At 38.5% G+C, this 14,304-nt stretch overlaps 1 protein-coding gene across 1 annotated transcript; it reads right to left on the reverse strand.

The window, feature by feature from the left end:
- Positions 1 to 1,216: 1,216 nt before the first annotated feature.
- Positions 1,217 to 10,359, reverse strand: BCAS2 (BCAS2 pre-mRNA processing factor). Its single transcript, XM_032218958.1, has 7 exons — positions 10,121 to 10,359; positions 9,933 to 10,025; positions 8,308 to 8,378; positions 7,647 to 7,808; positions 6,225 to 6,275; positions 2,666 to 2,746; positions 1,217 to 1,954 (listed from the first exon to the last, which is right to left on the reverse strand). The coding sequence occupies exons 1-7, from the start codon at positions 10,211 to 10,213 to the stop codon at positions 1,828 to 1,830; spliced, it is 678 nt and encodes a 225-aa protein (XP_032074849.1). The 5' UTR covers positions 10,214 to 10,359; the 3' UTR covers positions 1,217 to 1,827.
- Between the last annotated feature and the right edge of the window lie 3,945 nt (positions 10,360 to 14,304).

Genomic DNA, 14,304 nt, shown 5'->3' on the forward strand with positions numbered 1-14,304 from the left:
CCAGATCCCCTGCTGACGCAGGCAGTGCTGATGGAGAATTAAAATTCCTCAAGCTCTTAAGAAAGCCCTGGAAAAGGAACTGTGAAAAGATGGCTTGTCACTAGTTAGGTGATTAAGCTACTAATGTAGCTAAGTGGATTTTAATAGATGAAAAAAATACAGCATCAGCAAGATCCTAGAAGCAAGGACAAAAATGAACTAGAATGAACATTTTCCCAGGTACCATTTTTTTTATTTTCCCATTTTGCTTTCTCCATCTCTCAAGATTTTCCTACTTTTTAATTGACCACTATAATTGGGAATATTTTTCATCAATCAATACGTCTTCTTTTATTCCACTTATCTTTTCTTCTTGCCTAAATTCTGATTGCTTCTTATGTAAGAGCGCTGAAGAAATAATTCCTTCTGTAGTACCCTGTGCTCCATCTCTTAGTCAGAAGAATGAAGGGGATAAAGAAAATTCATAAAGATAAACTGCCATAAGAGAAATAAGTGCTTTGACATAGGCGTTTGTTCCACTTCCAGTTTGAAAACAATATTACTACTCATATTTAGTAAACAAACAGGCACTGTACTGCTGCAGAAGCTGCAAATGAATCCCAACTGACCATAGCTCTAAAAAGAAAACTACAAAGAATGACTGGGGACAATATATTATGGCAGTATATTATGACTCTAAAGCAAGAAATTACCACACGCATATGTAGTTATCTTGGATACTTTTTCCTACAGATAACTATAATGTTATGAGTGAAATCTTGATTTGCCACAAGATTCACCTGCATTCATTAAGCACAACATAATTGCACACAATCTTCTGAAAAATTCACCTTCTGGCACCATTTCTATATTTTTCAGTCCTAAAATTACCTGGAAGCATGTTACCATTATCAATAATTCACCATTAATATTACTATGCTAGGAAATGTCTCAATTTTTAAGTCTGTGGGGAATATTTACTAAATCGAAATTTGTTATGTCAATTTGCATCATTTCCATAACTATATAAATAACATGAAGTTATTTGCAAAATGTTAATTTAAAAGACCACTTGCTATCTGATAAGTCTATTTTAATGTATATCAGTTATGTAAATATATAACCGATATGAATAATATCATTTGTAGTGAAACCCAAACTTTGATTTTCATTAGTCCATTAAATAGAGTCCAAACACAAAATGCGTTCATTGCATCTGAAGTCTGCAAAACCAAGCTCTATTAAACCAATAGTTTTATTTATATTTCAAATATGAAACTGTATTTCAAATTAAATAACCAATGTCCCACATCTCCTAAGCGTACATAAAAAACCCATTACACCATTTTCACTAATCCAATATATTGTCTTGACACATAGAACAAAGGTATTTGCTGCCACCATGCATATTTGTATTTAATACAGACATAATCTATTTTTTGCCTAAGAGCAAATATAAGTATATTATTCCATCTTTTAGATCTTGCTAACCACTTTGTGGCATTTGAAAGTATTTTGACATTCACTGAAAACATAAATTTTGCCACAGGATTTTTCAACTAAAATGCTTTGTTCTTGGTAGACAATTTACATTGGTATTTTTTATTTTTGTATTCCTTAAAAAAATAGAATCCTTCATAAAAATAAATCCCTCAATGCTAAAAATCTGAACAATTAATAAACCTTCTGAAGAGGTTTGCACTTTGCAATCAGTTTATTAAGCTAAAGTTCATGAATCTATTAACACAGGTGATGGCTTCTATATCATTATATACATAGAGAAATCATCTTCACTAATGCACAAGCTTCAGGCAATGTTGTATTAGCAACAATAGACTAAAGTAAGCCTCAGAAGTCTTGCTGGATGTTTTCTTTATTTGCCTCTCCATGTTGCTGCTTAATTTGAGAAATTTCATTTTCCAACTGCACAATAGTTCGTTCAATCTCATAATTTTTACTGACAAGGGACACCCATCTAGAAAAATAGAAAGAAAGAAAAATTGTTTTTCCCGTTTTATTGCTAAAAGAAAGAATATTCATTTTGGGGCGTGCAATACTATATTGTCAATAAAATAGAAAGATAGCAAAGAAGTGCAAAATAACATATTAGTTAGTAGAATGTGCTTAACACAAACAGAACTTCACCTGAGATGACAGAAATAACATGGCTGCTGACGGGAGGAAAATATAGATAATAAGGGACAATGTGAAAAGGCAACAGCCTTAACACTACACAGAATTGTTAATACATAGAAACAGGGATTTACGATCTGGTTCTTACAATAACTTATGTTTGCTTAACTACGTTGACTAATTGTTGACCTAGTCCTAATTGCCAAGATTTACAAGTGATGCTAAACCATAAGCTATGTTTAACAAATTACAATGGCTGGATAATCAATGGAACCAAATAAACTACGCAATTTCATGGCATGCCACACATCAAGTTATTTTGTTACATTTAAGCTCCAATAATCTGCTCCATATTGAATTTAAAAAAAAAATTATTCCTCCCCCCCCCCCCAATATGAGGAAATGAATATTGAGAGAAAAAATCTTGCAATTGCTGACTTCTATTTCTACATATGGAAATATTTTATAAAACCCAGTTACATTTTAAAAGATTAATTCAGTAGTTCTGAAGAAATTAAAAGTAGGTGAAATAATAGTGAGAAAAACTACTCACGTGGATTCCATTTCACGAAGTTTAGCACCAGCTGTGAGTTGCATGTTCTTCCGCTGCCAATTAAGGTCTTGGATGTGTTTTCTGGAAGAAAGAAAATGGCATAATGAATTATACAGTAATTTATTCTGCAGCCCAATACCTTGAGATAATAATCCTTAGAGTTATAAACACTTATAACACAGGTCTTTAAAATGACATCATAAAAATGAAACAGCTCACTGGATACACTTGGAGCATCTCACAATGCTCACAGTGAGAAAAGCAGGATAGTTTTAGATTCTAGATGTATTAACCAGAATGGCATGTCAATCATTCTTGACTATCATTGTGTAGATATGCCTCTGAATTGCAACATAATGAAGAACCCAATGCAGAAAACCTAAGATTTATTTTAATTTTATATAAATTATTTTAAATATTTATAAATTCTATTTATTATTTATATCCTAATAAATGAAAGTATTTCCCATCAACTTTAAATACATTGCAAACAAACTGCTTTTTTACCATCACAGCAGAGTCATATTTTTGGACTGAATGAGTGCTGTTAGTAGGTGACATTTAGTATATTGTAATGGTTGGAGGTTTGCTGGTTTTGGTTGAGTTGTGGTGGAGCCTTTTGAGATCGTCACCAAAGCAGAGAGAACAGGATTGATTTGCTGTCTGACCTGTAAGACTTATATCTTATGCGGCCTGAAACAGAGTTGTTTGGAGGGACAGACCGCCATTTGCTTTGTTTGGAGTTGGAAAGCTAGTCATAGGGGATTGGAGCCAGCAGCAATGGTGGCTGAATCGAAGTCGTTGCTGGCAACTGGATTGCCCACTGCCAAGTCTACAGATTGATTGCTTTGTGAGGTACTTGGCAGAGGCTGTTCACACCTGTGGCACATGTGCCATAGGTTTGCCATCACAGATCTAGGGTCTAACTCTAGCCATTTCTGAGGGCATGCAAGGCGTTGCCGTCAGCTCCAGCATGCATTGGCCAGCTGATTTTCGGCCTTGATTTTCTGCCATTTTTCTTGGAATGGACTTCCGGTTTGCGCGTTGGGCTGTTTTTCGCCCTCCGGAGGCTTTAGGGAAGCATCCTAAAGTCTCCAGAGGGCGAAAAACAACCCAATAGGCAACCCGGAAGACTGTTCCCAAACTTCCAGTTTGCGTGTTAGGCCGTTTTTCGCCCTCTCCAGACTTCTAGAAAGCCATGCTCGCATGTGCGGGGCAGCGGGGTATGTGTGTGTGTCACACACGCATAGGCAGGGGGCAAAGCACGGGGGATTAAATTATGGGGGTGGGCGGGCAAGCACGCGCAATAACATGCGCACATACTTTTGGCACCCAAGGCAAAAAATGTTCGCCATCACTGGTCTAACTCATAATAGTGATAATACACCTGACCTGGTTTTTCTGTCAGATCAGTGACAGTGTTATGCATAGGCAGAATTTGTGGTTGAAGGGGGTGGGTTTTGTGTGCTTATAAGTGGGGGACTTTAAGCCAGTTGAACCTTGGAGATCCTAGTTCACTCACTTCAGTGTTAGATCCCTCTCTCCTGGATTGCTAAGACTGTGCATGACAGGACACGATTGGATTGTGATTAATTAGAAAGCCAGTGGTTCTACTGCTTTTTAAGTATGTAGTGGTGTGTCCATTGTTCGCGCACGTGGCAAGAAAATACCGCGCAGCCGTTTCTAACTGCCGCGCAGTGATTTCTGTCATTTCTATCAGTCACCCCGTGTTCAGCAAAGCAAACGCGGGGAAGTCCTTTGCAGGCGGCTAGAACTGGTCGCCCGCAAAGGACCTCCCCAGACTTTTTTTGATGAGCACGGAGCGAGTGACAGTGGTTTGCGCCGGCCAAAGCTCCTGTCAGCACCCCCGCCCTTGGCAGTGGTGCCTCTCCCTCCACGCAGAGCATCTGAGCTGGGCCCCGCGTTATCCCTCCCCCTTCCTCCTCCGCCGTGCTTTTGAGGAGCCATGAGGCCGCGGGAACTAGTAGGAAGGCGGCAGAGGGGGCGGGAGCAGGAAAAAAAGACCTCATGGCTTCTCAAAAGCACAGTGGAGGCAGCGGCAGGGGTAACCCAAAGCTCAGCTGAGGTGCTCCGAGGGGAGGCACCGCCACCGCTGCCATGGGTGGGGGCACCTGCGGGAGCTTTGGCTGCTTCACCTTGGCTGGAGCGCTGGGCAGAAAATGTGTTGGTGATGTTGGAGGAGGCGGTGGCGGCGGCAGCAGCAGTTATTCTAGTGGCGGCGGGGGCTCGTTGGCATCTTCAGCGGCAGCCCTGCCCCCTGTGAAAAAAACCGAAAATGGAGCAGATCCACGCAGATGACATCGCCGCAATATGACTGGAAGAGGAATTCTGGGAGTTGAAGTCCACAAATCTTAAAGCTGTCAGGTTTGAAGACCCCTGAGATTTTTTTCCCTAAAGGGTTAGGGGTGCAAGGATCTTGTAACAACAGCTTTAAGACTTGCATGCTTCAAATGCCAGACTTTCTGAGCCAACATTTTGTTTGCTAAGCAGGAGAGTTGTTAAGTGATACTGATATTATATAACACTTTTAATTAAGTGGGTACCTTGAATAAACATAACTTTTGAGTTTCAAATAATACTGATTTCGTTGTTGTCTTAGGTGACATCTGTGAAAAAAATTCAGGTGCTCAGGCACAAAAATATGCCGCTCAAACACTATACTTTTCTGCTCACACTGAAAAAAAATTAGAGGGAACATTGGGTGTGTCCCCTCAAGAGGCCTTCACTGAATCCAACTAATATGGACGTATTTCATCCAGTTTCCAATCTTCCCTTTTTATGGAAGGTTGTGGAGAGTGGTCGCATGACAACTTCAAGGGACTATGGATGAAGATGATTATCTGGACCTTTTTCAGTCAGGATTCAGGATAGGGTTTAGGACTGACACTTTATTGATAGTGTTCATGGATGATCTCTGGTGGAACAAAATGGATAGTGCATCCATGGGTAGTGCATCCGAAGGAGAAATCAGCCAAGGAAAAAAAGTGAATCGTGATCAAAGGTTCTACTGTAGTTTCTATCCATCCATCCAGCAGGTTAGGCAATGCTATGAATCCTACCAGCCAGGAAATGATGGCTGGCAGGGACCAGAAGACATGCTTTGTCTGCTCTGGTTCCTGTCCTTTGGAAGATCCTTCCTTCAAAGCCAGAATGGCCCTGAATCAGTTTGTTTTTAAAAAAACCCTACTACGTGCCCACCCCAGGACTCATAATGTGTTAAGGGTGCTGTTTCTTGATTATACTGATAACTACTATGACAATTTTGTCAGATGTTGTGTACATTTTTGTATTTTTAATTGTTTTACTGCCCAAAGTCACTAGGGTAATATGGGCAAAATCCCTCCACGCAGCTATAGAAAATAAGTAAATAAATTGTTTTCATATAAATATGTATTCCTTATATAAATGAAAGTCTGGTGGAATCTGTAGCCAAGAAAAATTTCGCTCAACTTAAACTAATTTACCAATAAGGATAAAAATGATGCAAACAAACTCCACAACCTTATTTCTTCTGACTGAAAGCAAAAGCAGCTCTTACCTTAAACTTTGCAGCTCTTTCTGTGCCTGTTCAATCATGTGGACTAAATGCCTAATTAGCAGACAAAAATACAAGTTCATTATATCATTCAAATATAAAAAGGGAAAATAACGAATTATTATTTCACAATAATTCAAACTACCAGATTTGGTCATCTGAAGATGGCACCAAAAGGAAAGCGATCTACTATGGAAATAGTAGTATTATGGTAAGGTCCCTGCTATATGGAACAGCACAGGCCCTTTTGCAAATACAAACGTATGTTGTTTAAGTAAAGTAGTAGGTTTTGCTACACTGGACACACTGGATATATTTACCACTGCAATGGTAAAAATGCTTATCAAGAAGTTCGCAGTTCCAACAAAGGTGTCTATGGGTACATTGGAAGTCTTAGTGTCATACTGGGGACTCATTTTTATTAAAACTGAACATTCAGTATTTATAATTTAAACTATATTACCTGGATAAAATAAACAAACAGAGCTTATGTTAATTTAGTTCCCAAATCTCTTTTATATTTACTGCTGTTAATCTTGCCATCTTTTAAACCCGATACTAAAAATTTTATTAACGTGGTAAAACACCTGACCTAGAAAAGGAAATTAGAAAACATATTTTGCATATTATGCCTGCTGTATGGTACAAAGAAATGCGTACAGTCAGTCATAGACCTACAGCAGTCCATTTAGTCACTATTGGAAATTATAATGGCACTGGAAAAATGACTTACGACTGTTTTTCACACTTATGAACATTGCAGCATCTCCATGGCAACTGACTCATGTTTATGGTGGTTGCAATATCCTGGGATCATGTGTTCCCCTTCTGCAACCTTCTGGCAAGCAAAATCAATGGGGAAGCCAGTTTCAATCATGTTACTAATTTAACAACTGCAGTGCTTCCCTTAACAAGTGTGCAAGAAAATGGGGCAAAACTCACTTATCAAATGTCTCCCTTAGCCACATAAATTCTGGGCTAAATTAAGATCATAAGTCAAGGATAACTTGTATTAGGTTTCACCCACAACAGAAAATTTGTGTTTCCCTTTCCATCAGTAAGCAAATAGCAGAATAGATAATCCTCATTTGGTGATCAAAATTTGGACGAAACAATACAACCTTATTTCATTTTACCTTTACTTTACTGTTCTGAAAAGATCATAAATTTGAGATTTTACTTAAAAGATACATAAAGTCATTGCCCCTGTTAACTGCACAAGGTCACTAAAAGAGGCAGTCACTAAACAAGAACTACCTGTAGCTAAGTGGTGGCTGCATATCAGTCTTAATTTACCAATTAAGTCTCTTGACAGCATTCTTTTATTACCCAAAAAAATGAAGGTCTCCAAAATGGAAACAAAATACCAAGTCTTGCAGATAACCCCTTTCAAAGAATGACTAAGGTGTATAACAAACAGCTTACTCATTATATACTTTCCAGCCATTGCAGCCATACTGAGACATCAGCTCCAAATTTTCAATTCGAACTGCTTGATGTTCCAGTTGAGCCATTGAGTTATTAACACATTCCTGCCATGCTGTAATATCATTCTTCTGCCCAGAGGAGGGTGCAGGTAACTCATATCTATAAGGAAAATGAGAGGAAAAAGCATTGCATCTCATTAGAGTATGTGATATATAACCCATTATTTTTAAGATTTAAACTTATAAATGTATCAATTTTGTAAGAGTAGAGTAGAATTGAATTGAATAACAGAGTTGGAAGGGATCTAATCTAACCCTCTGCTCAGGCAGGAAATCCTAGTTAAATATAATTTAAATACCTGAAGATTCCAGGGCTTATACCAGCAAAAGTAATGACCCACTGTCTGTTTTTTCCCCCAAGGTCAATATTTGTAAAATACATGTCCATTTCCTCTCATATATTGATGATTTGTAACTCCCAAAGCAATTATCTTAATTAGATGAAAATATTATTGACTACTGCCTAGTTCTTGCATGTCATAATGAGGCAGGAAGTAACATATTAGCTTTTAATAATTCAAAACATACCCTAAAATTTTAGTTCTACACTATGCCCTAGCATAGATGCAGACCTTGTATGTACATATAGCTAGCCTTACCTTTTCATGCTCAGTAATTCTATGGGCTGTCGAGCTGCTAGGCGTTCAAACTCATTTCTCATTATTTCAGTCTATGAATCAAATTAAAGACAAATTAGTTATATCCCAAAAAGCAGGTGGTGAAAGATTATAATTAATGAATCATGCAACAGCTATACATGTATACTAGTCTTACCCCATCTGATTATCTTTTAGAGGTTTTGGATTATAAAATTTACCACCTCTTGGGCAGTAAGTACATTGATCATCATATTCAGAAATAGAGATTTGTGGAATTATTTTTCCTGAATTAGAGCTGGAGGAGGATGTCATTTATACACTTATCTCTGCAACCAAAGTTTTACATTTAATGCTGAGTGAATTATCCATTCATAGCTAACCAGATGAATATAAACCAAACAGCAATACTACTAGAATACTAATACTACTAGAAATATCCTAAAATTAAGAACCCTTTATTTCTTTCCTGTGAAAGAAATGTTAATTTGCCAATGTGCACGTCACAAATTATTGGCCTAAAGTGTATTATTTGAACTGGAAAATATAATTTTTAGCAAGAGACAAAACTTCTGATGAATAAATGCAGATTATAATCCGCTGCAATTTGCCAGAGAGTAAATTTTATGGGAGAAAGTAGAATTTACACCATTACTATCAGTTTTTTGAGCCAAAAGTCCATTTCAGATATATGAAACATACTTTTGGTTATTCTAGAATCTAGTCTATGAAAGTGATACTGCAATTGTGAATAAATGTGGCAGTTCCAAAGCTTTTTTAAAAAAAAAATCTGAAATGGCTAAAGTGATTCAGACTCCCTGCACATATTCTAGGCTACAGTTTAACATTGCATATGGATCTCTTATGGGGATTTTTTGTAAGATGTTTAGAAATTAGAAGCATGAAATTTCTGCAGCACAATCTTGATGATGTCAGGATCATTCCACCCCATTCCATCTGGTCCATTCTATTGCTAAAGGATTTTTTCTTTTTAAAGCACTACAGACGTTGCACACAGAACACACCCACACAAATAAGGAGAAACTTTGAAAACTGCCCTTTGTATTTGCAACAGATGAAAGGTAATATTACATTTCTTCTACTCGTAACCATTTCTACAGAGTATATTATGTTTGCAGAAAGTACTATTGTCCCTTTCTTACCCAAACTTTTTTGATCATCATGCCTACAAAATCGGTTTTTATCAGAAATTCTTGCAAAGAAAGAAAGAAAGAAAGAAAGAAAGAAAGAATGAAAGAATGAAAGAAAGAATGCATGAATGAATGGTGGGCAAGGTCAGAACTACTCCTATTTCTAAACAGCAAACCTGCATCAGGGAAAGTGTCAATAAGCACAAGTCAACCAAACAGATTTCACTCCCCTCCAGTATCTTCTGTGCGCTCGTGTTCGGGAACGTTTAAAATTTAGGCTCTTAAATGGTTTCAAGAAGAGGCCTTTCCTCAATTTAACGTCCCGTGATGGGCTGGACTCCCACTCCCATAATCCATGCGTAACTCTGCTGGGCCCTCATTACAATTCCTGAACGACGGGAGCGGCGGGGTCTACAGAAAGGGCGGACCGGCTTCAATCGGCGGCCTGATCCCAGGCGAAAGACGGGTGGCGCTCACCTCGAAAGTGCTGTAGTCCGGCGTAGGCAGGTAGCTCAGATAGTTCTTGGTGGGTCTATAGCGCCGCGTCTCCTCCTCCACCAGCGCCGCGGCCTAAGAGAAAAGCGGACAGCGACTCGCTTAGCTCCTCCCACAGGCGCAACGGATCCCCAGCCCGCCTCTCGCCTTTCCCGAAACGCCACTCTTACCGCTTCCCGGACGCCCGGCGCTTCGTAGCCTTGGTCGAAGTAGGGCAGCGCATCGACAGCCACTTCGCCCGCCACTAAGCCCGGGCCGGCCATACCGGACCTCGCGCGAGCCCTTTCCGCTTCTCAGTTGCCCCGCGACAAAGCTCCACCTAGGCCTCTCCTCCTCTTACAGCGCCTGCGCGGATGTAACACTTCAGCCACCTAAATTTTACTCTCAGCATGGCTGGCTGAAGAATTCTGGGAGTTGAAGTCTTAGAGTTACCAAGACGCTAAAAATCCTCCGGCCAATCGGTACCTTCGCATCGCTACGGATAGCACGGAGCTGCTCGATCGCCCCTCCCTACCTCATGCTGTTCAGATGATTGGATTTCAGGTCCTGCAGTTGCGCACTACTGTAGTTTGGCAAAAGTGTATTCGGGGAGTTACTGTACAACGCGTCTGAAAAACATAACACTGAATAAGGAGCTTGAAGAAGCACGTATCTTACTTTGCACACTTCCAGGATGGGCTATAGATCTTGGATTCGTCCCAAATGTAGACGAAATGTACATTACGTACTCTATTGCCAAAAAAAAAGACATTCCTTAATGAGCTAATGTCAAAATTATCGTGTCCCTTGTCATTTATAGCAATGTTTTTCAAACTTGGCAACTTTAAGATATATGGACCAACTCCCAGGATTCATCAGCCAGCTTGAAAAAGAAAACGGAAAAGGTGGGGGAGCAAGGGTATTAGGAATTAAATTGGCTTAACATGTTTTGCATTCAATTTATGGCTTGCCCTGTACTTAAATAAGAATGTTTTGATCTATGTCTTAAGCCATTAAAGTGCCAAAAGCCTCCGAGCTGCCCCCCTGGTTGTTGTTTTACAAATCAAAAGGCTGCCTCCTATTTAGAAACTTGCCATCATAGTATTATTCTATATACGTACTATAATTACTACTGTAGAATAATATAAACAATGTTACTATTAATGTAAAATAATACTATGGGTCCTAAGTAACACTATGGTATGAACCCTTGTATGATCTTGCCTTTTCAATATTGAGAATGTAAAATATTAATTTTACAATCGCCTGAATTATCCCTCCCCAATCTTGTTGCACTGCCTCATCATATGAAGGAAATGTTCCTCACAGAAATGAGTAATATAGAAAGTAAGTCAGGGGTATATGCCAAGAGTGTGTCTCAGCATGGTCACCCAAGATATGAAGGTGCCCATCTAAAGCAAGCGGGTACCTATATAGAACAGCAGTGGCATAGGAAAATGCTGGAGGCAGATGATCATTTTAGTGACAACAGCAAAGTCAGCAATACCTACTGTGCAGGAGAAGGCAATGGTAAACTATTCATGTATTTTTTTAATCAAGAAAACCACATGGATAGAAAATATAAAATGATTGTGCCAGATGATGGTCCCTTCAGGTCAGATGACACTCAGCATGCCTCTAAGGAAATGCTGAGGAATAAGAAAAAAGAGCATGTTTCATTCATTATATTTATTTGTATTCCATCTTTATTATTTTTATAAATAACTTAAGAAGGTAAACATACCTAATACTCCTTCCTTCTATTTTACCCACAACAACAAGGTATTTGAGTTGATCATATCAAGTTGTGGAATGCACCTAGAAAAATGGGAATCCCAGAATATCACACTGTTCTTTTGTAAAACTACATGCAGATCAGGAAGCCATAGTATGGACAGAACATGGTGAAGCAGATTGATTCCAGGTTGGCAAGGAAGTGAGATAAGGTTGTATACTCTCTCATTATTTATTTGACTGTATGCTGAATATAACGGGAAACAGGATTGGAAAAGGACGAACGTGGCTTTAAAACTGGAGGAAACATCAATAATCTGTACAGCACTACTCTAATTGGCAAAAAGTCAGAGCCCCATGAGAAAAATGGAACTAAAATTACGGTAAATAAAGAAATCATGACAATAGGTACAGCAACCAGACTTACAATACACAGTAAAGATATTGAAGTAAATAGTTAAGGTAGAAAGTACAAATAGTAAAGAAACATTCAATCAATAAGTATACCATAGACTAGCACTTGGTAGAGTAGTCGTGAAGTAAGTCTTGGAAAGGTTATTCAAGATCTGATTGTCATGTCTATATAAAAAAGAGCAGTAGCAAAGTGGATGTACAGTAACTATGGATACACCACTGAAAGGCTCAAATGACCAAACTGAAGACAAATCCTCCTGGAGAAGATGTATAAAGAGTCAATTCTGACTTGATGGCATGTCATTTATCTTCAATCACTGGCAGCAATACTATACAGACTAGTCCATGAAATAAACTCCCAGCCAAGGCGGCTAAAATTACTTTTACTGAGATTGGCTATAACAGCATTATCTTGCAAGTCTAATTACACTGTACGCCCACTTCTTATAATTCAGTAAACGGGAGAAGTAACAGCCTGTGCCACTTCTGAATGTTATCTGGATATTCTAGACTTAAAAAGAAAATGCCCTAGCTCCTTTTGTCTAGGCAATAGCATCTGAACATCTCCATCAAAATCATCTTCCTTGCTCTCTACAATTATCTTGAATTATGTCCATAAATTTACAGCAAGTTTTAACTACCAATATGTTGGTTTAATGCATTTCTGTCAAGTAATAGTACTGATGATAGGTCACATTCTGCAATCTGTAGCTATCAAAGATCATTAAAAAAAACTTTAAAATACATACATTCAACTTATAGTGAAGCCATTGTCTTACAGCTTGGTTTTATGGGTTGAGCAAGAAGTGAAGAAAAACTATACTATACAGTGGCCACACAACTCCAACAGCTAAAAAAAACCCCAAGGATTCATCAAAACACAAAAATAGTTCATTTTATTCCCAAAAGGTTTTGATTTCTTATAGTTTCATCTTTGTATATACAGTTTTGGTTTCTTCTATACAGCATAAATTAAGGCTTTATAAAGAATGAGCAAAACAAACATGTGACAAGGAAGAAGAATGACTGCTGAGAAGTACCCAGAGTCTCAAAGAACATCTCTGCGGCTAGATTAACCCAATCATTTCTCAAAAGTGGGCATGTTTTCTTCCTGTTCTTCTGAATACTGTAAAAGCGTAGTTTAAGTGCTGAAGTATATTCCAAAAAGCAATGTTTAACTTCTGCTATTCAAATAACAGGGAGGGTGCTACATATTCCGAAACCAGATTCTGAAATCTCCAAAGCAAAGCAACTAATTCAGATTCTGTTCTTTGTGCTTGGGATTTGCTTGTGTCACTGTTATATGTATATTGTGCTTCTGATATATTCCAATATAATTTCCCGCAACTGTTGCCTTCCATATAAATAGGACTGCAAGATTGATCATAGTGACTGAATTCTGAATCCCAACATATGTAGGCAATGCTGTGGAGGAGGAAAGTTGATCCCATCCAGGGACTGATCCACTTTTCTTCCCTGTCCAGTACAAAGATGGGCTGCGTATAATTTTTTTTCTGTATGTCTGTGGAGGAATGGAAAACATCATCCTCAGTTCACATTTAGGCTTCTGGGAAGGCAACCATCATCTGATGTAAAAAGTGGCATTTCACCCTCTCTTCTGGCACAAGCAAGACAATTGCATTTCATTCCATCTTACACGCCTTTCTGTTCCAGTTGCTGTGACAGATATGCCATCCCCCACCCTCCCCTTAGAGGTTGTTTTATATTGGCATGTATGCAATGACAGGATGTAGCTTGATCTTTTTATACAGCAGCCCAATAGTGCAATAGTAAATGCTGGACATTTTTCTCTTTTTATTTTAACAGATTCAGCAGTTTTTCCTTGTAGCCCAAAAGACAGGAATTGTGGTGATGCATGTTCAGCCATCGGATGGTGAAATGCTTGACACTTCTTGGTTTCCTTTTGTTTTAACTGGGTGAAACTGACAAAAGTTCTGCCAAGTTTTCCTTTTTAGTTCTAGTGACAGGAAGAAATCCAATCTTTTTTGACTTTTTTTTCCAGTCCTCAAAATAGAATGGAAAGCAACTAGCACCCATTATCATGGCATAGGCAGATAGTAATTATCAATTACTCAGAAGAGGAATTATCAATCATAGATCATGTTAATCACAGCCCAAGTAGAATACCTGATAATCAATATGACCATAATAAAGAAACAGATTGAAATCCAGAAACAGATTTTTTAAACGGCTTCATTTTCAGGCT

The sequence above is a fragment of the Thamnophis elegans genome, chromosome 5, assembly GCF_009769535.1.
Source record: "Thamnophis elegans isolate rThaEle1 chromosome 5, rThaEle1.pri, whole genome shotgun sequence".
NCBI classification, from domain to species: Eukaryota; Metazoa; Chordata; class Lepidosauria; order Squamata; family Colubridae; genus Thamnophis; species Thamnophis elegans.

Excerpts from the sequence above, each read along its gene's own strand:
- BCAS2 (XM_032218958.1), bottom strand. The coding sequence starts at position 10,213 with ATGGCCGGCCCGGGCTTAGTGGCGGGCGAAGTGGCTGTCGATGCGCTG. Across the intron at positions 10,026-10,120 it reads CGCCGGGCGTCCGGGAAGCG|GCCGCGGCGCTGGTGGAGGA; the intron begins GTAAGAGTGGCG and ends CTTTTCTCTTAG. Across the intron at positions 8,379-9,932 it reads CGGACTACAGCACTTTCGAG|ACTGAAATAATGAGAAATGA; the intron begins GTGAGCGCCACC and ends TTTGATTCATAG.